The 21,921-nt window shown below is 44.2% G+C and overlaps 2 protein-coding genes across 9 annotated transcripts in view; one reads left to right on the top strand and one right to left on the bottom strand.

Moving 5' to 3' along the window:
- Positions 1–2,535: 2,535 nt before the first annotated feature.
- pex12 (peroxisomal biogenesis factor 12) lies at positions 2,536–6,287 on the top strand. The gene is made up of 4 exons (XM_076751665.1): positions 2,536–2,738; positions 3,691–3,826; positions 4,288–4,823; positions 5,529–6,287. Exons 2-4 carry the CDS (start codon positions 3,704–3,706, stop codon positions 5,965–5,967), a joined length of 1,098 nt encoding a protein of 365 aa, XP_076607780.1. The 5' UTR covers positions 2,536–2,738; positions 3,691–3,703; the 3' UTR covers positions 5,968–6,287.
- A 176-nt stretch (positions 6,288–6,463) lies between these two features.
- The window catches only part of hdac5 (histone deacetylase 5), a 58,069-nt gene continuing 42,611 nt past the window's right edge, over positions 6,464–21,921 (bottom strand). For 7 of the 8 annotated variants that reach the window (XM_076751662.1, XM_076751663.1, XM_076751664.1 and 4 more), the window contains 14 exons: positions 20,947–21,058; positions 19,601–19,734; positions 19,068–19,188; positions 18,306–18,355; positions 18,116–18,223; positions 17,974–18,029; positions 17,749–17,836; positions 16,327–16,446; positions 14,379–14,476; positions 13,777–13,895; positions 13,530–13,663; positions 12,469–12,550; positions 12,147–12,324; positions 6,464–11,613 (listed from right to left, as the gene is read on the bottom strand). In XM_076751662.1, the coding sequence (XP_076607777.1) occupies positions 11,574–11,613; positions 12,147–12,324; positions 12,469–12,550; positions 13,530–13,663; positions 13,777–13,895; positions 14,379–14,476; positions 16,327–16,446; positions 17,749–17,836; positions 17,974–18,029; positions 18,116–18,223; positions 18,306–18,355; positions 19,068–19,188; positions 19,601–19,734; positions 20,947–21,058 (1,440 nt within the window). In that variant the 3' untranslated portion in view covers positions 6,464–11,573. The remainder of the gene's footprint in view (positions 11,614–12,146; positions 12,325–12,468; positions 12,551–13,529; positions 13,664–13,776; positions 13,896–14,378; positions 14,477–16,326; positions 16,447–17,748; positions 17,837–17,973; positions 18,030–18,115; positions 18,224–18,305; positions 18,356–19,067; positions 19,189–19,600; positions 19,735–20,946; positions 21,059–21,921) is intronic. The other variant, XR_013078286.1, reaches the window with a different exon arrangement.

Raw genomic sequence — 21,921 nt, 5'->3', positions numbered from 1 at the left:
GTTTAATCAAGTTACCACACAGCAAATCTGGAGCATGGTCATAATTCAGCATGTCTGATACTGTCCTCAGCTTCAGTGCGCACTGCATCACAACTGTTTGTTCCTCAATTTATCCGGCACTGATCTTCTTATGTCAGCTTATCAAACTCCATGGAGATTTCATGAACGGTTTTCCAAATGAACTCAGTATTTAAGATCATTACCCATGGTGTTAAAGGCTTTTTTTGTGTGGAAACCTGATAATTTAATGATTTAAGCTCAAAATTGCATTTCAAGACAGTGGCCATACAATATTGCAAATTACATTCCAGATCCTCTCCTTTGAATCATCCATCTTTCCTTGAATACAATATTGGAAATGTTAGAATTCAAAATCAAGGCTGGATTGTTATGCAGGCTAAGCAGGATAATTACCTGGAGCCCCAGACCTGCAGGGTCTCCCAAATCCACAGGTTCACTGTATGTCAATGGTTTAGTTGTTTTGATTGATTGCATATTTGTTGGGAAAGTGGCACCTCTGAAATTAGATATTAACAACGTCTGCATTGCTAATCAATCTGTTTGTCTTGTATTGGCCCCAGCACTTTAGTTTACAGTGTGCTCATATTTTACATTTTCAATCCAGCTTCATTTATGCTGTAACGACAATCTTATGCAGCAGCTTGCCAACCAGATCAATAGATACACACACAATAGAAGACTGGTAATCACAAAGTAAAGAAGAGTATGTTCTTTAGAACTATTAAAAACACAGACATCTTTATATTTATTTGCTTTAGTCATTTAGAGTATGAGATAAAATGTCCCACATTCACTCACTCTGGCTTCTTAAACATGACCATTTCCTGCTTTTCTCTGTTTTACATCTCTATAAATTGTCAGTCAGACTAGACCATCTTGTTGAAGATGTCAGCTTTGGCTCTGAGAACTTGTGATGGACATTTTTACTTCTTTATTCAACATTTTTATTGAATAAACAATCAATTATCATCAACAATGACAACAGTTCTAAGTTGTAGCTCTTGTCCAGCTCTGACATCTCTCTCACATCACGCCAGTCTAAAATCACAACATGAGCCAGGTCACATTCATTTCAGCACACCGCATCCTGCATGTTTATTTCCCAACCAGAACGCTCTATAGGTGTGTCCCAATTCAGGGGCTGCATCCTTCGGAGGACCCAGCCTACGCGGTCTCCGGAGGCTGGGTCCTTCGGAGGATCCTCCGTCGGCCGCATCAACTATCGTTAAATGGGACGGTCTAGCCTTCGGAGCATTTCGTGATTGCGTCACGACGTCATAACTTCTTCCCTCCTAACCCGGGAAAAACACACGTACGGGGTGCAGAGATGCGCCCGTACAGCTCCCATCGCTTGTAAGAGGCGCGAAATGTAGCCTATTATACAACTTACAAATTCACCTGATGTGAATATCTTCACAGCTTCGCGTCGGACGGTTCACGCCTCCGCGTCGTCCATTCATTTCTGAAAATGGACACCTCGAAGGGCGTTATCCCGCTTTTACCATGGTCACTTACGAAAGAAATAATATTAAGTCAATTATTAATACGTTAATCTTGTTTTTTTTACCGTTAAAATCGACTGAGTGGACTATTTAATATCGCTCGTTGTGACGCGTTGCCAAGGTAACCGGCTCTGGCCACAGAACCTGCAGCTCGGTCGGCGCAACTGTTATATTAGACCTAATCAGTGGAGGGAAGTGACATGATTGCTTAACGTTATGTTACGTGATACAAAGTATCGTTTCAGAGGGCAAGTGCACCTCTTACCACTTGTGTGTGTCCAGAGGATGATGCCAAATTTTGTTTCAAAGACTCAAAGTCCACAGATAGTTTCCTAAATCATTTTTATTGCAAGAAATATTATCCACCATTCACTCTGATCATTAAATGTGGTTAAAGGAAACTATAAAATCACTCATGTTGTCTACTGTCTTGCCGTTGTGATAAATAAACTGTGAAATAACGTATGTTCTGAGTTTCTGTTGCCACGGTTACCAACTAGCGTTTGAGCCAGCGCAAAAATTTAGAACAATCAGGCTATTTGACCGGAACTTTTTTATAGTTGTGCTACAACACTTTTTAACGGAGACCCTGCAGCCAATCACAATCGAGTATTCACCCAAAATAAGATATTAGTTGACATACGAGCTTGTAACATTTGTAAGTGAAGAGTTTTGATAAGGCTAACTGTTAACTGAGCTCCTCATATCAACAGGTCGCCATTATTAAAAAAAACAATCGGTGCGCAAAGCATCTTGGGATATGGGAGGCCGTGAAGGATAGTAGCGACGCATCCTCCAAATACAGGGAAAAGGAGGACGCATTTGTCGGCTGCATTTGGAGGATCCTTCGAATTTGGACGAATTGGGACAGCCTTCGCGCAGCGTTATGACGTAATCGGCCTTCAAATCCATCCTCCGAAGGATGCAGACCCTGAATTGGGACACAGCTTGTGAAGCGCAGGAAATGCGTAGCAGCGGCTGCGTCATGACGTTGAAATAAACGCAAACGTCTGAATACGGAAGTGGCGGTTGTTGTGGAAACCGTACGGTCAGTAGCAGAAGAGAAATGGTGAAAATGCAGTCTCTCTGTTTTTGCTGTAATGTTCAGCGCAGCGTGAAGTGTTTTTAAACGGGTGTGTGATGTTAATGAAGCCGAAGAAGACTCCAGGAAACGTCAGCGACGCGGTCCTGCTAACTAACAGCTAACAGAGGAAGGTATGTTGTCGAAGTTTGACCACATGGCTGCGTAAATGAGCCATAGTAACCCCGCCTGCCTTTGTTATTGTTATATTTATTCTGTGTAACCAGTGCTGCTTTGTTCTTGGTCTTAGCTTGAATTGAGTTTAACTAGCCTGCTTTGTTTGAGGCTGACATGGACTTTTAGTGACCTTTAACCCTTTTGCACAGGTCATTGGTACCTGCACGCCTCCATGAGTGGGACAAATATGATACTAAAATTCTGAATATATGCCGTCATCGCCGTTTTGCACCAATAATTATTAGAGTTCTACGCAAGGATTATCGAAGAATTGTATTGTTTGTCATTTGCAATACATTTCAAAAGACAGCCGTAAGAAAAAACATTTGTGTTTGAGACAAACGACCTAGTTGTGGCTGCCATCATTGCACACTGTTTTTTTTTTACATTTTACAGTATAGTTTACTTCACGTTTTACTTTGACAGATGTGACAGATGTGTGCTGTGACATACACGTAAGCTGTTATTGAGCAACTGAGTCTGGGTTGTCTTAATCTCTGTGTCAGAGACTAAATTTAAACCCACCACTGATTCCTCATAAATAGCATATTAACATCCTCCTACATATATACAAATGTAAAAATTATATAAAAGTTACACATGTTACAGTAAGTTCTCTATATTTACCTGTCATAATAAGTAAAACATTTCTTAAATTCTGAAGGTGAAGAATTCTTTTATCTAGACGTTCAGGTGACAGAACGGTCAGTTCAGTGGTCTCTGAGGATTAAACATTAAAAACAGGGGTAACTGTTATTAAAACAACCCAGCAGGGAGAAAAACCCATGCATAGCTTTGTGTCTAATGCCAATACGTGAGAGATGCAAAACTGGGGCCATTGCATGCCATTCCTCCAGGGTTCTTCAGTAGTTAACCTTGTGCTGCAAACTACATCTCTTTGTGTTGTAGTTCTGCAGCAGCCATGGCGGAGGCTGGAGCCCATCTGACCTCCACCGCTGCGAATGAGCAGCCATCCATCTTTGAGGTCCTGGCACAGGAGTCTCTGATGGAGGCGGTCAGACCAGCATTGAGACACGCCATCAAGGTGAGCGAATGAAGGTGCCTTTTTTAAAAGGTTGTGTATAATTGTGCCAGGGTGGCACAGTTATGGTGGAAATCGGAATCATGACGTTTGCCTCTGAATTGAGACTGTGATTTTTTTTGTAATGACAAAAGATTTATTGCAATCTATATTATCTTCATACAGACAAACAATGTGAAAATTAGTACATCGCTTCCATGCATCTTAATGAAAAGCTAATTTCAAGGAAGAGAACGTGATGCACACTTGTCATATGTTGATGCAGCACTGGGAGAAATTGGCTGCGTTTCTTTGATGATTCCTGCTAATACAAAGACTGCAGAATGGTCACATAAAAATGAGAGCACAGATTGCCTGAGTAGAGACTGAGATCATAGTTGGATTACTCTTGCAGCCTTAAACTGTGCTCTGCAAACATACTTCTACCTTGGCTCTAACAACCTCGGCACTGGTGACCTTCTCAGGTTCTGGCAGAGTCCAACCCGTCCCATTTTGGCTTCCTGTGGCGACGCTTTGATGAGCTCTACCTGCTGCTGGACCTCCTCCTCCAGAACCACTTCCTGTCTAACTGCAGCTCCTCGTTCTCTGAAAATTTCTACGGACTGAAGAGAGTCTCAGGAGGGCGAGGACTCCCTATTCATCTGGGGCTGCACAGGAAGTCACACTGGCGTTCTCTTCTTCTTCTCTGCCTTGTGCCGTACCTTCGGGCCAAGCTTGAGGCTACGCTGGCACAGCAGAGGGACGAGGAGGACTTCTCCATCCGGTTGGCACAGACCAGGAGGCAGAGGCTGTACCGGGCAGCCGTGGCAGCTTACCCCTACGTCAGCTCGGCCTGGCAGGCCTGGGTCTTCTGCCAGCAGCTGCTCTTTGTCTTTGGAGTCACCAAGACCCATAGTCCTCTGCTGTGGCTGGCCAGGGTCAAACTGGCACGACTTAATGCTCAAGATATCAGAGACATGGAGCTGAAGACCAGCAAAACTGGCAACCCAGCTGTGGGGAGGTACGTCTCAGTTCAAACACATTTTCTGGTGTTGGAGAAAGGGTTGTAACAGCTCCCACAGGCAGGACTCAGTTACCCCCAATTGCATCTTACTTACTTACACATACTTAAGTTGATAAATGCTAATGGTAAGTGCTAGGCTCATGGTGGAGTCATGGTTTGGTTAGGCTCTGCCATCCTATTGATGGAAGCCAGATTTGTATATAACCTGAAAGCAAAGCCGGCCTTAGAGACCTAAATCAGAACCTTGGACTGCTGGTTGATTTTCACACTGTACTGAAATAACTAAAAGCAGTGGCTGCCTGAAAGGAAGAAAACAATGAACAAACCAGCTGTTTGGCTTTGCAAAGTGGTCAGCAGTAAATGACTGTTTATTAAGCTCTGCTCTCATGCCTGTCAATCTTTCCATTCTCACACTGTGCATATGGAGTTTACAGAGATAAGAGTAGCAGACTTATCATTGAAATTCACAGTAATTTTTTAATAAAAGCAAGTCAACAAAGGCAGGCTTCTCATTTCTAGCTGACAGCCTGGATTTTGTTATGTTGGTGCCGTTAAGTTTTGGTGAATCGTCAATCACTCATAACAGAAGACCACAGAAATAGACAACAGGAGTTTAGGTCAAGAATATAAAACTGTTCTTGCATGATGTCAGACACAAACATTAAACCCACTACCCGCCATGCATTGTTCTTCTGTTTGCAGCCTGGTGCAGAGAGCATGGTGGTTGATGTCACAAGCAACAAGGGGCGTGGCCTTGTCCCTCTCCACCTCCCTCTCTGTGGGCGTCTTTTTCCTGCAGTTCCTGGAGTGGTGGTACTCCTCAGACAACCAGAGCACTGTGAAGACCCTCACCTCCCTGCCTGCTCCTCCACCCCCCCTCCACCTGCAGCAGGAGCAGACCGGCCGGGACTCTCCACCCATCTCAGGCAATCAGGGTGAAGAAACTCAGCCGGGCTCCGACAGGAAGAACTGTCCGCTGTGCCGGAGGCTTCGCACAAACGCCACGGTGCTGTCCACCTCCGGCTTTGTCTTCTGTTACCGCTGCATCTACGCGTACGTGAAAGTCAACCACCGCTGCCCGGTCACCGGCTACCCCACCGAACTGCAACACCTCATCAAGATCTACTCACCGGAGAGTTAGACCACACAAGATGAGGACATATTCAAGTTCAGCTCCAGCATGTGTGGACTTTCTGACAACAGACTTTTTCAGAGAACAGCGGCCTTGTTTTTAAAAAGCAAAACTCTCATTAGAAGGCGATGAGTCAGCGAGTTTCCCTCGGTAGCTGAGTGTGTAGGAGCTGCAGGCTGAAAAAATGGTTTAGGATGACCACATTGTGTTTTCCTTTTGCACAAAGTAAGCTTTCCAATGTACTGACAGCGTTTGATCAGATGTTCAGAGAGAGGAGCTAATCTCATGTAGAATATTTATAAATGCATCATTAAATTATCTCCTCAGTAACTGTGCAAATGTCTCTGTTCACCATCCCAAAATCCACCGCATGTACGGTGCCTTATTGGCAGCAAAGCGGCCAAAATGTTGGCCTGGCTCTGTCCCGAGGAGCTTCAGACGTGCTGGCAGGCAGATTTTGTTACCTTTGGACAGATTCTAGGAGTATTGAGAAATGCAGCGTGAAGTCAGTGAATTGCTTTATTGAGTTTCCAGACAAGTTTAACAACAGGCCCACTTAAAAAAAGAAAACAAAAACAAAGAAACAGATAATCAGGATCAACGTCACAACATTACAGTGAGAGTAATAAAAAAAAGAGCTTCATTAAAATGTCCACAAACCCCTGAAATGAAACTGAGTGTGAAGAATCACAAGAGTCACCTTCTTCCCTTTTTAAGCTCCTGCAACTCAATTCATCAACAGGAAATCAGGACAAGAAGAAAAAACGGGCTGAAACTTCGAAAAAGGGACAAGTATCATCATCAATAATAGTCACAGTAATAGATTGCTCGAATAGCGTGTATTGCACATGTGTACACATATATGCACTTTATATACATGTGAGTCAGCAAGAACTAGACACATGTTGTATTGTCGCAACAAGAAAGAATCTGGATTCAAACGACAGCACAGACAGAGAATAGTCAGGAATGTGCTTGTGATCAGTTCCAACAAAACGGCTTCTTCCAAATTTTCGGTCACGAGCCGGACGAGAGAAAGGTAACAGAGAGGACGTCTCCCCTCAAAAACACAAGGAGGTAAAAGAGAGAGAGAGAAGGTGACGGTCACACTGATCCTGAACCTCCTCTGTCCCACCCACAAGTCCAAAGATACCCCTCCCCCCACACTGCATCATAGCAGGACACTACATGTACACCACAGTATCAAACATATCAAGAAATATACAGTATTAACTCATGTAGCAAAATAGTCTGTGTGTGTGTTAAAGTGTGCGTTTCACCTTAGTGTGTGTGTGGGTGGTTGCAACAGTAGAGCTGTGCAGCCTCTGGACTGGGGGGGGGGCTTTCATCACCCTGATGACACACAGCAGCTCACGGGGCAGGGGGTTCTCTCGGTGGCCCCTCTTTTCATTCAGACCCTCCAGACGACCACGGTAGATCCTCTGAACTCCCGCTCATGTCAGTGCGCGCTAACCAGAACTGAGCTGCACTCTAACGGCCTCGAAAGCTTCAGTCTGTGCTCACAGCGTGAACGGGTGCCTGGAGGCAGCAGTGGAAGACCAAGCAGCAGCCACCCCGGGAGTTTACTGGTTTGGGTCTTATTTTTGTAGTTTTGGCGAGTCACTGAAGTAACGAAAGCTTAAATCTTGGAACACAGCAACATGGCTGTGATGAAAGGGTGTGTTTAAATGATGATGATCTGGCTGATAAGGCTGAGGCTCCAGATGTCTGCGGGACTAAAAGCTGGGTGTCTGACTGTGTGAAACTTCTCTTTGTCGATGTTACCCGTGTTCCCATATTAACTTGGTGAATATCCTGTTTCATTTTGCTCGTGGGAGTGACAACCAAAACTACAAAAAATAAGCCCCCCGTTAGAATAAAGCAGAATGCATGTTGAAAACAAGATGTCTGAAGCTGCAGTTCCTCTGTGAGGACGTGATGCTGCTCCAGTGAGAGGGAAAATACCACATTCTGCAATCTGAATCCATCACTTGATTGGTGGTCATTTTAAAAAACAGTTGAAAATATTAAGGCATTTTGAAGTGGGGTAGAAAATGCTAGAAACTGACAGGCTTCTCCGGGTGTGGTTGCTGCCGCTTGCTCGTCCCACCACGTCCAGTCGAGCTCAGACATCAACAGCGACCATGATCGATGGCTAATTTCCATCTTAACGTTGCGAATCTGTCCAACTGCACCACCCTACCTCCCCAACAAGAGGCGCTGCTATTACTGAGCACTGGTATAATGGACAAAATGGCCTTAGTGTTTACATTAGTACAAAAGACTACACTGAACCGCCTGGAAACACAGCTCAATAAATCAATCTGTCGATCAGTCCGTACTCAGTCCATTCCACCTGACAGATCATACACACAAACAGCACTCAACCACAGGGAGCTCCATGAATGATGCAAGCTGTCAGTGCTAAAGCTGGACATTGTAGTTCTCTCTGTTCCAGTCACTGCTGTCCTGTCAGTGTTGTATTGCTTTGAACAGATGACACCCAGAGGTAGCAGCGGGAGCTACAACACTCGCTACGCCACAGAGGGTCCCGGGAAATGGACTTTAGTGAGGTTGAAGATAGTGTCTGACAGAGTCAGCTTACTGAGTGACTCAGCAGTGGGTCTGAGGTGAGTTTCTGTAGATGTGGATAATAGATTGGTCCAGTTCTGACCCTTTGTTGTCCAAGTGGTAAACGGTAGCTTCCACCTCCCCCTGATGTGATCTGTCAGTTTGTGAAGTGATCTCCAAGAAGAGCTCTAAAACAGGAGCTGGTGGCCTCGTGCTGAAAACCGCAAAAAAAAAAAAAGAGCAATAAACTGACGGTCAGTGAACACACCACATTACTCTCGGTAGTATGTTGGAGCCGTTCATCCGTTTTAAAGCTTTTATGAGTTCTGATAAAGAAAGTTGCTAACAAATAGCTTAACGGTCTTCAACGTCTAACTGCAGCTGGAGACTTGTAACATAATCAGTCAGAAGAGTCTTTTTTTTTTTTTTTTTTTAAGCACTGAAGCTCCAGGACAATTAAGTTTTCAATTAAAGGATTTTTTGCAATAGAATCACCAGCAGTCCATCAGTCCTGAACCAGGAAAAGCATCCTATGGGGGGTCAACCATCAAATCTGTTACAGCAAGAATGTTGAAAGTATGAACCCATCAGATGTATCCCACTAAGAAACTAACAGAGGACCCACTGCCCTGACCGAGAAAGCTCTTCTCCATCAAACTCTGAATTCAGTTACTTTTATTTTGCACTGCATGCTGAATATATCAAACAATACACACTTGTGTGCAAAAATGGTTGAATGGTGACATTTCCTCTCCTGACCCCCCCCCCAAACTGTGGTAGCAGCTGCTGCCTGTTGACCTGCTCTTTTCGTCAGGGTTGAAAATGACCACGAGTAACCCCTGACTGAACCGCCGTCTCAAAGCTACAAACAATGAACAGAAGCGTTCCCTGACACCTCCTGCTCCCTCTCTGACATCTCTCAGACCTTGTGCTCCCACTGGTGGCCTTCTGAACGCACTGCGACTTCCTGTGTCATCTTTGATTTGAGATGGTTTGTACTGAGTTTAATGACCTTTCTTGGTCAGGGTAAGTCATATATTTTTTTATTACTGTACACCTAATCTGGTATTTCTCCCCCGTCTTAAACATTGTGACCATCTAGTGAGTTTTTACTGTGAACATTGTTGCTGTAACAAACTTTAAGAGCTGGTCGGAGACTAAAACGTTACAGGAGCTGGTGACTCAGCAGTGATATGGATGATCAGGGCGAGTGAATGACATAAGCAGTGGAGGGGCTAGCTACACCCCCGTAGGACTATAACCATACATCATCACTGGACCAACCTATTTACCCAGTGACCTTTGACCTTAATATCTCCTTTCCTGTAGTTGCTGCTGTTTGCCTGTGGAGGGCAGCGCTGCCTGCCTGGTCCTGCCAGAGGAAACGGAGCTTGCTGTTCGCCTCCAACAACAACTACTACTACGACAAAAATATCCAGCCACCCTCAACATCTGTAAACAAACAAACAAACAAACAGGTGGCGGCCTGATGACATCAGACCATGTGCTTACTTCCTGTCAAACAGCCAAACCTTTAAAACATCAAATCTTCAAATAGAATATATTCATAAGTCCAATCTGATTGGATAAAACACTGTTTACATATATATATATATTTATATAGAATATTATTTTGTCTTTTTTTTATACAAAAAGAGAAAGTATCTTGTGTTTTTATACATATATGTATCTACAGATATAGAAAAGTGACCACACTGAGTCTGCTGTGACGTAACTGTGGGCAACAGGACAGGAGACAGTATTTACACCGAACAGGAAATATTACAAAAAAAGAAAAAAAAAAAAAAGAAATAAGGGGGACATGGTGGTCGTTGTGGTGTTTCAAAAATGTGTCACAATCCCACAATCCCCTGTAGAGAAGAAGGGACGGGGCTCAGGTCACATGACTCTCAACCAAAACAAGTGAAAGAGAGAGAGAGGAGCGGCGGTCTGAAGTGATGCAGTTTCATTACACACATCTTTCAAACAATGAATACTGCTGAAACAGGCCTGATCCTGAGACACTCACCAGAGCCCATAAGAGTCTGATTGAATATTATCATTGACGTTGTATTAATATTCAATTGAGACTTTTACTGGAGATGTCTAGTGTGTAATGATGGCTTTAGAGCTTTTTCTTCAGTCTGTTGGGAACACCTGGTATGAATATTGTAAGATTTAAAAGAAAATACAATTCTTAGCAGTTTAAATACATTTCTGAATATAGATTCATATCAACTCTCATCGTTCTCTCTCCCCCGTCTCTCAAGGTTGCTAAATAGTGAGATAAGAACAAATTAAGGCATCCAGACGAAGAAACAATGACTCAAAAATGAACTGACCGACTGAAACAACAGCAGTGTGTGTGTGTGTGTGTGTGTGCATCAGTGTGTTTCTTCAGTCCTGATTGGCTGGTTGGTTTGCTGAGGTGCTGCGGCGACGGTGTTTTGTGGTTTCTGATTGGATGAGTTGTTTTTTCTTAAAAAAAGGCACCTAGTTCCTCCTCCTCTGCTCATTTTAAAACAGGCTGTTCCTCCTCCGCCAGCCAACCCCGTGTTCGCTCAGCCCGTCTCTGTGACAGACAAACGGACAAGTCGTCTGCTTGCTGTCTGGGCGGGATTTAAATTCAAGTTTTCCACAGTCATCGTCCCGCTGTGGAAACCGAGGAGCAGGGACAAAATAGAAAGACAGGAGAGTGAGTGGGCGACGGAGGGGACAAATTCAGTGGTGCTGTGTACAGGTGGTAATGAATACAGGTCACAAGGTGCGTCACCTTGCTGATCCGCTACTCCTCTGGTTTCCATGGAGATGCTAACAAGTCGTCTGCTCCTCCTTGGGCTGATGAACCAATAGAAAAGAGATGTGCCCATGTTTTTCACAGGCCCCACCATCTCCCGCCGGAGTACTCCACAACAGCACTATCCCAGTCTGCGTGTGCGTGTACCGACACACACTCTATGGAGGAAGAGGAAAAGGAAGAGGAAGAGGAGGTGCCCAAAGGAGGTGAGCGTGGAGTTCTTGTGTGGTTCTTGTTTAAGCTCCTCTTACAATACAGGCTCTTCTTCCATTGGCTCCTCCGTGGACCTGCGGGCACGTCAAAATCAAACATCACATTTAACAGCACATACATGACAAGTGATTAAAAAAACATGAGCTGAAAGGTTAATATTACACCATGTGACACATGCTAAACAGTTGTTTCGTTACAGGCATTATCTCATAATTTGATTTGTCCTGTTCATAGTTACAGTGTCTTGCTTTAAAGTTAATGTAATTAACTTTAATTGCAGTGATGGGTGTGCCTCAGGGATCAATGTCAGGGCCCCTCCTGTTTAGTCTATTTAGATAATGATCTCCCACAGTAGTGAGAGCAAAAAGTATGCAGATGACACTGTTCTGTGCACACATGGAAAAACAGCTGGTCTAGCTGCCCTAAAGCTAACACTTGCTATGGAAAAGAAAAACTGGCAAAAACAACAAAAACAATGAAATGAAACTCGGAACATTGTCTTGAGGGCTGACTGACACATGTACTGGTACCACACTTCTATGCTCTGCGTCCTGCTGGTTTTCAGTCCCCTAAAGATGGCGTGAAGCCATCACTGTGCACTGCTGACCTGCTGGTTTCCGTGTTGTCAGGAACAGAGCTCGGCTGCTCAACGTCAACACTAAGCGAGGCCATGGCGCTGACTGTTTCTGCCTCTTCCTCCGATTGGCCCTGAGACCCCACGGGGCCATCCTGTACCGAGGGGCCACATGTCTGAGACAAACTCTGGAGACAAGACCAGTGTTTACCTGCAGAGATAGAGAGGAACAGACAGACACACATGGAGTCAGCATCAAGGCATGTTGTGGTCTCTCATCACTTAGTATACTTGCTGTGTATGTATGTGTGTGTGTGTGTGTGTGTGTGTGTGTGTGTGTGTGTGTTTTTCTTACTCTGGATCTCTATGACTCTCTCTAGTGAGGCCCAAGCTTTTGGACATGGATTCTCCTGAGGCCACTGAAACAAAGAATCACACTGAGAGAGACAGAGTGTGTTAACACAAATGCATGAGCTCAACTAAAAAACATCCAGCAAACACAGTGAAATGTGTCTCACTGAGGACAATAAGACCACTGACTGAAGGCTTCTTTCTCTACATGTGTTGATCTGTGGTGTTTGAAGGACTTGTTCAGAATTTTGGTAAAATGAGCTGAGCTAGTTGTAAGCCAGTTAACAGCTGTGGTAACACTGCACCCACGATCGTCTCTTTTAACCTGACATCTGCAGAGAATGCGGTACTGACAGGTCACATGACCGAACGATTAATATTTGTCTACCATTGCCAACAATGGCAACCAGAAGTTATGAGACAAAAGTGAAAATCAATAAGGGAAAACTTGGCAGGCTCATAAGGTCAGTAGCACAGGTTGACAGATATGGTCAGTGAGCGGGATTTCTGCCTCTACACAGACATGACAGTACCAAACTTGGCAACCTCACTGGGATGCTGCACTTGGCATCCAGCTGCTGTTTGCCAAGAAGCAGATCCAGCTTGTAATCTCTTTATGAATGCAAACAACATGTTAATTAATTGGGTATTCGGTGTATTTTCCCACTTCGAACAGAACCTGGCTCGCTGTTTTCCCCTGTGTCGAGCCTTTGTGCTAAGCTAAGCTAAACTAGCCGAGTCCTGACAGCTCTGTACTTAACACACAGCCATGAGAGTGGTATCAATCTCCTCATCTAACGCTCCAAAAGAGAGCGAACGCTGAACTGCTCCTTTAACATTCAAATGAACAATACCGTTGTACTGAGCAGTTACATTAGCTGCTCGTTTGTCAGATCACCACAAAGCGTACCAAAGGCTGTTTTACTGGTCTTACTGGCAGTGGAATATTTCCATATTGTTCAGAGAGACGGTGACCAACACCTCCAGGTTGAGAAAGGGTACATGGTTCATGTTTGAAATGAAAACATGAATAATTATTGCTGACATTCTGACTCTATGTCTCACCGGGTCTCCCAGAAGCGCAGAGACACAGGCTTCTGATGCGTCACAGATGGCGGTGAGGTCATGACCGCCCTCCAGCGCCATAACAACACGCCCACCCGCCAGACCCATCAGCAGCTGCGTTAGCTGCCCGAAACCTGCCAACACACACAAGTCACTGTCAGGAAAGAATCACCGAGACTATTCGGCAATCATGTCAATGAGATAGGGTTCATGGTCTGGTCACCATGGGAACCAATGTGGTACTCACACTTGGCTGAGACATTGTATCCTCCCAGAGGAGACTGATGACCCTCCACTGCATCAAAGCCTGCAGACACTAGAACCACATCTGGACTGAACTGCTGGGCGATGGGCATCACCACACTCCTACACACACACACACACACACACACACACACACACACACACAAACACACACACAATGGACATGTTAAAGCATGGTCTTACCTTAAGGTCTGTTCATAGTGAACACAAAGCAACTTCTCTTCTGACTTTATTTGACTGAATTTGCCACAGAGGACTTTTTGTGGCCAGTATTTAGTCACTAGTGAACATCAGCACGAGGCGCGAGTGTAACAGCTCAGAGTCTCATTGATCTCAGACTCTTTGCAGCTCTTTCTGTTTTTCCTCCAGACCCTCTATTTTTCCTCTTGTGCATTCATGGAGTGGAGTCAAACTGCTTTAGGATTAGAAGAGATAATATTTTGTGCAAGCTGAAACATTTTTAACTCCCACAGAGGCATCTGCACCTCTCTCTCTCTCTATCAAGGTCTCTGTTGACCTCGATAATAATGTCACCATTTAAAAAATATATCTAAAAGATGAGGACCCAGTAGTAATAATGTTTACCTAAAAGCAGTGAGGTACTCCACATCGCCCATTGGTGGCTCTACTCCTCCAGTCCACGCTATGTTCACATTAAAACCAACACCTGCACCTGACCCCACCTGCAGAGAGGGAGAGAGTTGTTATTATTGTGCATCTTTAGTGATGTGTCTGTGTGAACAGGTTGGTAATAATAATGTATAAAATACATCATAAAGACCAAAGGACCACTGATATTTGTAATTTAATTTCCAATAAATCATTTGGACTACAGAGGGCGCACCTGTGGCACCACAGTAGCCACAAAACTTCAAGCAAATGATTATTTCACATTTGAAATGAGCAAATTAATGTATCTTAATTAATGTACTTTTTAAGCATTTAAAAAATACTTAATGGCCACCATCTTAGTCATGAAATAAACTCTAATAATACAAGTAAATGGGTGTGAAAAGGGTTCAGAAGACAGCACAATAAAACCAATAAAACACTGGAATTCATGAGTGATTGGCCGACTAGCCAATCAAGAGCCCCCTCAAAGGTCATGCTGTTGCTTGAGCAACAGACACCTCTAACTGTTCTCTTTTAAGAAAGAAAGTATTAAATTACGTCTAATATTTGTGTTATAAGAAGGGAAACACTGTGATATTTGATTTTCAACTTCCTGTTTACATCCAGCAGTAGTACAGGAGCCTCATAGGTCAGACCTATCCATTACCACAACATTAGCCAGTGCCAGCTTCACTGCTCCAGTCCAACAGATGGTGACAAGAAAGGAGAGCACAGCAAGACGACACGGTGGGCTGAGCTGTCGGCTGTAGCCACTTTCTATATGCACTATAGCACATCTGCATTGCTGTAATTATCACATACACAGATGGCCTTTAAGCAGAAAATCAGAGTATGAACAAGTTAATTAGATAAGTTGCATTCAGCATTCACCTTGAATTCAAAGGTTTGTTTTGTTTTCCTGCTGATCTTTTGATCAGACAGCAAAGAGACAGCTGTTGGATGGAGAGTGTTTGCGTTTCTGATTCACCTGCTGAGTAAATGTGTCCTACAGCTGGAGCACCAAATTAGACAACAACAACGTTGCTAGTGTGTTAGCTGAGGCTCTCAGTACCCATAGGGAAATAATCACCAGCTGCCACTGGTATTGTACGAAGTGGTTGATTACTGTGGAGTTTTGTTTTAATGAGCAGGTCTCTGTTTTGTTTGTATTTCTTGTCGTACCGGCACACACAAATGGATGATCATGTATGTGAATGTGCACAAAGAAGAAAGACGAAACAGGTGAAGAGGTGAAATAAGATGCAGAGGAGGCTCATCAGCAGAAGAAAGTGAAGCTGCAGCTAAGGCAAATGTCTGAATTTTCGTGCTATTCCACCGATCGTCAGCTGGTGGCAGCAACACAGCGAGAGGTGTAGCAATGTACCAGCAAAAGGCAGGGAAGGAGACGTAGACATCAAAGACACATACAATGTTTTGTTTAGACACACTGAATGAAAGCGTCACTGTGGGCACCTTTAAACACACAGGCAGTATCGCCATCATTGCTGAACTGCTTTGCAAAAATGCATTTTGGCCTCATCTCCACACTACTGATACCCCGGAGGGAAATTCATCTTATCGCTAAAGGTCAGAGAGAGTGAGTCCCAGTGAGTGTGTGAATCACAGGCTGTGTTTCCAGTGGGTGTACAGTGATGAGAGGAAACACTTGTGCTGTAGTGAGATCACTCTCAACTCACAGGACATGTACAAGGTACAAGGTTTATTTATTTGTCTCTGTGCATTACGGGGACGTGTAATGAAATGCTAGTTGCAGTCCCTTTATGATGATCACAAAACAAAGATTATGGTTGAATAACATAACTATAAAAATAAACTATTATTGCTGGTGGAGTGTGGAGGATGAATGGGGGGTTTCACAGCGTGTCTGTGTGTGTGCGTGTGTGTGTGTGTGTGTTTGTACCTCCTCAGGAGCTCCACTGCCAGGAAAGAAGTTTCCATCATCGTAGCGATGGAGGGAGATGTAGAGGACATTGGGGTCACTGTAGAAGGCCTGCTGGGTGCCGTTGCCATGGTGAATGTCCTGCAGTGACAGGTCACGGTGGCATCAGAGAGAAGGTCAATGGGACGTTATGATACACACACTCTGAACACTCTGTGGCCAACATTTTATCCACATTAGTTCTCTTTGCCTGCAGAAAAACCTGGACAGAGCGACTGGCTGTGAACGTGACGTGTGTTGTTGCAACAGCAGTGCATAAATGCAGCCTTCTCTTTTCATATATACAGTACAAAGGGAACAAACTGGCTTTGTTGTGCATCTTTTAATGTAATGCCCATGTATCAGTCAATACAAACTCATGCTGTGTAGCCAAATGTTGTTTGAATCTACTTAAAGAGGAAATCAAAGCAAACTTAAGGTTAGGGTGCTGAATTAAATCTTTATGCACAAACAAGATGCCCATGTGTTACACAGACCTGCAATTACAGACGGGTCCAGGAGGCCAGGCCCGTATAAGAGGGAACTACAAGACGCTTTACTACAGCAAGGATTTGCACCCTCCAGTGGCTTGCCAAGAGCTAGACCGGGTCTCTGTGTGCAGTGAGTCACACTGACTTTTCTCTGTGACCTGCACGGATGTTAAACTGAGCCCACGGACAAAAAAGCCAGCTGGGTGTTTTTTTTCCACAACAGTATAAACAGACAGTGTGGAGGACAGAGTGAATCAGCTGGCCTGTAAATTACACTTAAAGATCCCCTCCGGACATGTTTTAAGATGTATAGAATAATAATTTGCACCTGGTATGTTTTTCCACGAAAATGTTCGATGATTTTATTGAAATCCTTAAATTGAAATCTACTCCCTGTCTCTCATTTCAAATTCCAGGATCAATGAATATGTAGTTATTTGTGTAAGATGAAACTTTCCTCTCTCAGCAGATGGATGTGAAAACAGCCTCTAAGTGTCAAACTCTGCACAAACATCATTCTTGCACAGTGAAGCTCAAACATTCGACTGCAGGAACAAGAGGAAAAAATACATTTTTGAATGGAGGGTGCACATCTAAGTCAGTGATTTCAAAGATATTAACTGGATGCTCAAATTATAAGAGAGAGCACTTTTCCTCCAAGTTGAGATTCATGTAGAATGAAGTGAGATCCAAGATGACCAAGAAAATGTCCCAGATCTGTCACGTGAAAAATGAATCAGCCTTGGATTTTTATTAAAGAGGCGGATGGTTTTGCATGGAGAAAGGTGAGGAAAGACTGAACTGGTTTAAGGTCGCTCAGTTTTTTACCTGCGACAGGTGACAGTGCTGACAGATTGTGTGTGTGTGTGTGTGTGTGTGTGTGTGTGTGTGTGTGTGTGTGTGAGATGCTCACCCAGTCCACAATGAGGATCTTGCCCACTCCCAGTTTCTGTTGCAGCAGCTTGGCAGTGATGGCTACTGAGTTAAAGAAACAAAACCCCCTGTTCACGCACACACATAGGACAAACACACACACACACACATCCAGAGAAAAAGTGATATAAAGTGTTAGTCATCACCAAAATGAGACGCAGTGGAATGAGCAGTGGTGTAACAAAGCTCTTGTGGGTGTACTGACATGGCAGTGGATTCCTCAGCATGGTGACCTGGTGGACGCACCACTGCAAAGCCGTTCTAGTACAAAAACAGAAGGACGTGTCACACAGAGTGTCTCATGTTTATTTCCCAAAAACTGCGTACACTTTTCCTGTGTGTGTTACCTTCAGCTCCCCTGCCGCCACTCTGAAGGCCAGCTCAATGACCGAGCCGACCGCCATGCGGACTGCGGCCGACGAGTGCATCTCGTTCCACACTGTGTCGCTGTCCACCTGCAGGGGGCAGCACAGAGCTCAAGCACTGATACAGAGACAGATGGACAGAGACGGACAGAGAGTTGAGAGATATCCTCACCCCTATTCCTCCACACGGAAGAACTGCGTACATCTTCTGGCTGATTGGACCTGAAATAATCAATCATAGTAGAGGTTACAGGTGTTGCAGTGTGTAAACAGGGATGAAATACAGAGAAGCAGAATTACAGATTTATCCTTCATTTCATGATTTCCAGCTAAACAGCAGGTCACATCAGGGCTCCTTCAGCTGGTGGAGTAAATAATGGCCCAGGCCCTAAAAGTTTTCTATTTTAAATACCGTGCATACATCCCACTGGCAAAATGAAAGGTTCTTGAAAAAACAACAATCTTTTAGTCAGAGTGACTGTAAACTAAAGACAGACAAGACAAACTGAAACTCTGCTGTTTAAAACACGAGTTGTTGCAGTCTGTCACATGGTCTCCTGTTTGCTGAGGTTGGGGACAAACCAAAAGTAGCTCCACCTTGAGCAGCTACGACATTTAAATGCTGCTTAAACACTGAAGGTGTTAGCAAAATAGTAATATCAAATACAGTAATGTATCAGTCACACTAGACATTTTAATGCAGAACTTTTACTGTTGACACCTAAAGCACATTTTGCTGATAGTACCTCTGTAGCTTTACATAAGTGGGTATTTTAACACTAATATTGTACTTTTTACTAAAGGATCTGAGTACTTCACTACCAGCGGCTGTCATAGAGTGCACGGCTGCAGAGGTGAGAGAGCAGACAGATGGGGAGCTGGTTCCTCAGAAAGACAGACAGACAGACAGACAGAAGGAAAGACAGACAGGTACCCAGCAGTTTCTTGTGGTCCAGTTTGTGTCGATTCAGCGGACTGGTTCCATACAGCAGAGTGTGGAACTCTGAATGGACAGACTGGATCTCATCCAGAGATGCTTTACGCCCACGAATCCTCTGCTCACACACACAGACGGACAGAGAGAGACCGAGTTAGAAATTTGCACATTTTAAATTTGCACTTACACAACTATTGCAAAAAAAACAAAGGCTTTTCCAGGTCAGATGATAAAATGAAACTTATTGAAACTTTGGTGTGTAGATGCAGAGAGGAGGTGTTGGAGTGTGATAGAAACACATATTTACAGTAAATGATGATAAGATCAGCTCTGCTAACTGCCATGAAGGCTTCACTCACTTTCTCTAGGAGGTGAGTGTTGACAGTGTATTGCAGTGCATGCTGGGATAGCCTGCGGTGTGTGCACCAGCCATGACATTACATCATTATGGGCGTAGCTCTTCTGTGAGTACAAAGGTCCTGTTTGCAAAGTGTGTGTGTGTGTGTGTGTGTGTGTGTGTGTGTGTGTACCTCACAGCGGCCCAGCAAGCCCGTCTCCTGCAGTCTGGACCAGATGCTCTGCACTCTCCCAGCATGCTCTGGGTGGATGTGAGCATTGCCACATACACACTGATGCTTCAACATCAGGCTGTCATATACAAGACCTGAAAGGGGGGGGTAGAGAAACAAATAAACACACAAACACAGAGATAATGGCTCACATGATGAAATATTTGCAACTACCTCAGTGCAGGAAAATGTGTTATTGGTCTTCCACTATGTATTTTGTAGTAACAAATCAGCACCACAAGATGTCAGTAGCTGCAAGTGACGCATGTGTGTGACATACAGGACAATGAACACTTCTAATAGAACCAACAATCAGAACCGGGGCTATGATACACATTTTAAATGCGTTATCTGAATCCACTGTTTACATTACAGGACTCACAGTTTATCGAGGTTACATGCATTCTTTGATATTTATGGGCAGAGACAGCCTGCAGCACGCAGCCAGGCTACCTGTTGCAGCTACACATGTTGTTTGAGTTTGCTTGTATTTAAATGCTCTGGATGACAAAATCATTATTAATCATTATCATTGGATTTTTCCCAAATCAAAAATGAGCTGAGTTACCTGCAGCATATCACTGACTGTGAGCAGATCTTAGTGCCTCAGGAGTGCTCTGGACTGCCTCAGATGTCTCTCAGACTTAGGGTCACTTTTAGTGATTGTTTTAGGGGCTTTGTGAATTACTTAAAAGAATAAAATCTTAGGAGTCATAAAGTTAGGACCGACACATCTCTTATTTTTAGGAGCAGCACCTGTGCTACTTTTAGCCTCACGATGACTGACCATGAAGTGGCATGTTACATGTCATTCTCAATCTCTCTCCCCTCATTTCCTGTACGCTCTCCACTGTCCACTCTCTGATGAAGGACTTAAATGGCCTTAAAATACTTTAAACCACAAATAAATGATGATCACTAATCACACATAATGCTTATGATAATACAAGATAGAGATTTTGTCCCCTTAACTCCTGGAGGGCTTTTAATGTGAAACCAATTCAGGAAATGCTGAGTTCGTCGTGGTAGCAAACAGCAGCAACAGCACATTAATGCAGCAGAACAGGAACATGATCAAATATACTCATAAACGAGGAAATTAGCTACAACAGACAAAATGCAACTTAAGAATCTATTGTATTTCAATCACTTCACGGAGTTCATCTAAACCTGTCAGCCAACAGAGAGTTAGCTCCCTGTTGCTAGGCAACGAGCATGGTGGTTTACAGTAGGTGGTTTGACGCCACTGATGTCAAACTCTCATCCAATAACAAAGCAGATGTGCACCACAGCACACAGACACTGACCAGTGGTGAAAAGGTGTTTGACGGGATTGACAGTGGCTGCAGGTGAGGACTGCGCTCTTCCCAGGGGTCTGTGGGACAAGGAGGACTGGAATACGCCCAGCTGCTGCAAGGCCTGATGGGAAGGGGAAGAGAGACAGAGGTGGGGGGGGGAGAAAGTTATGATTCATAGCAGAAGGATGAATCAGAGATCAGTTCATTCACTGCAACGATGGAGGCGAGAGAGGGAGAGGGAGAGGGAGAGAGAGAGAGAGAGAGAGAGAGAGAGAGTGTGTGTGTGTGTGTGTGTGTGTGTGTATAAAACATGACAGAAGGCTTAACACCAGCCCCTCTCCTGTCTCTCTCCCCGTCATCACACATACTGAAATTACTATCATTGCATACTTTCATAAGGATCTGTGTATGAAAACATGCTAACGTACCACTGACGTATTGATTTGACAGACTGATCATCTGACTGATAAAAACTGCTGCTGCTACACTTTTCATCATGACAACAACTGTTACACTCGTGTGTCGTTTTCATGACACTTGGACTGACTGTCCTGAAATATCACTGATCACCAACCTCCACAGTGTGTGTGTGTGTGTGTGTATGTGTGTGTGCACTGCAGACACACACACATTCTGTAGTGTCTATATATAGGGGGTGTTGCTGTGCTCCCTGCTGCGAACTGGGTGACTCATCATGTGTGGGTGGACACTAAAACACACACACACACACTTGAAGACATACAGACATACAGCAACACACCGTGGTGAGTCCAGCGGTTGAGTCACCACCTGGTGATGTCACTGCAGCGTCAACAATTGTGTGTGTGTGTGTGTCAGTGTCTCTGCTCAAGTTCGACTGGAGACCCAGCAGCAAAGCTCTCATGTTTTCGCGCCGAGACGGCTGAAGAAAGTTTGTCTTTGTTGAAGTTGCGTTTCCCTCCAGTAACGGTGACTGCACATATTTACCACGTCACAAAATGACAA

The sequence above is a fragment of the Chaetodon auriga genome, chromosome 16, assembly GCF_051107435.1.
Source record: "Chaetodon auriga isolate fChaAug3 chromosome 16, fChaAug3.hap1, whole genome shotgun sequence".
NCBI lineage: Eukaryota > Metazoa > Chordata > Actinopteri > Chaetodontiformes > Chaetodontidae > Chaetodon > Chaetodon auriga.
The sequence above is the reverse complement of the archived record's forward strand: the minus strand, read 5'-3'. Positions and strand labels throughout refer to the sequence as shown.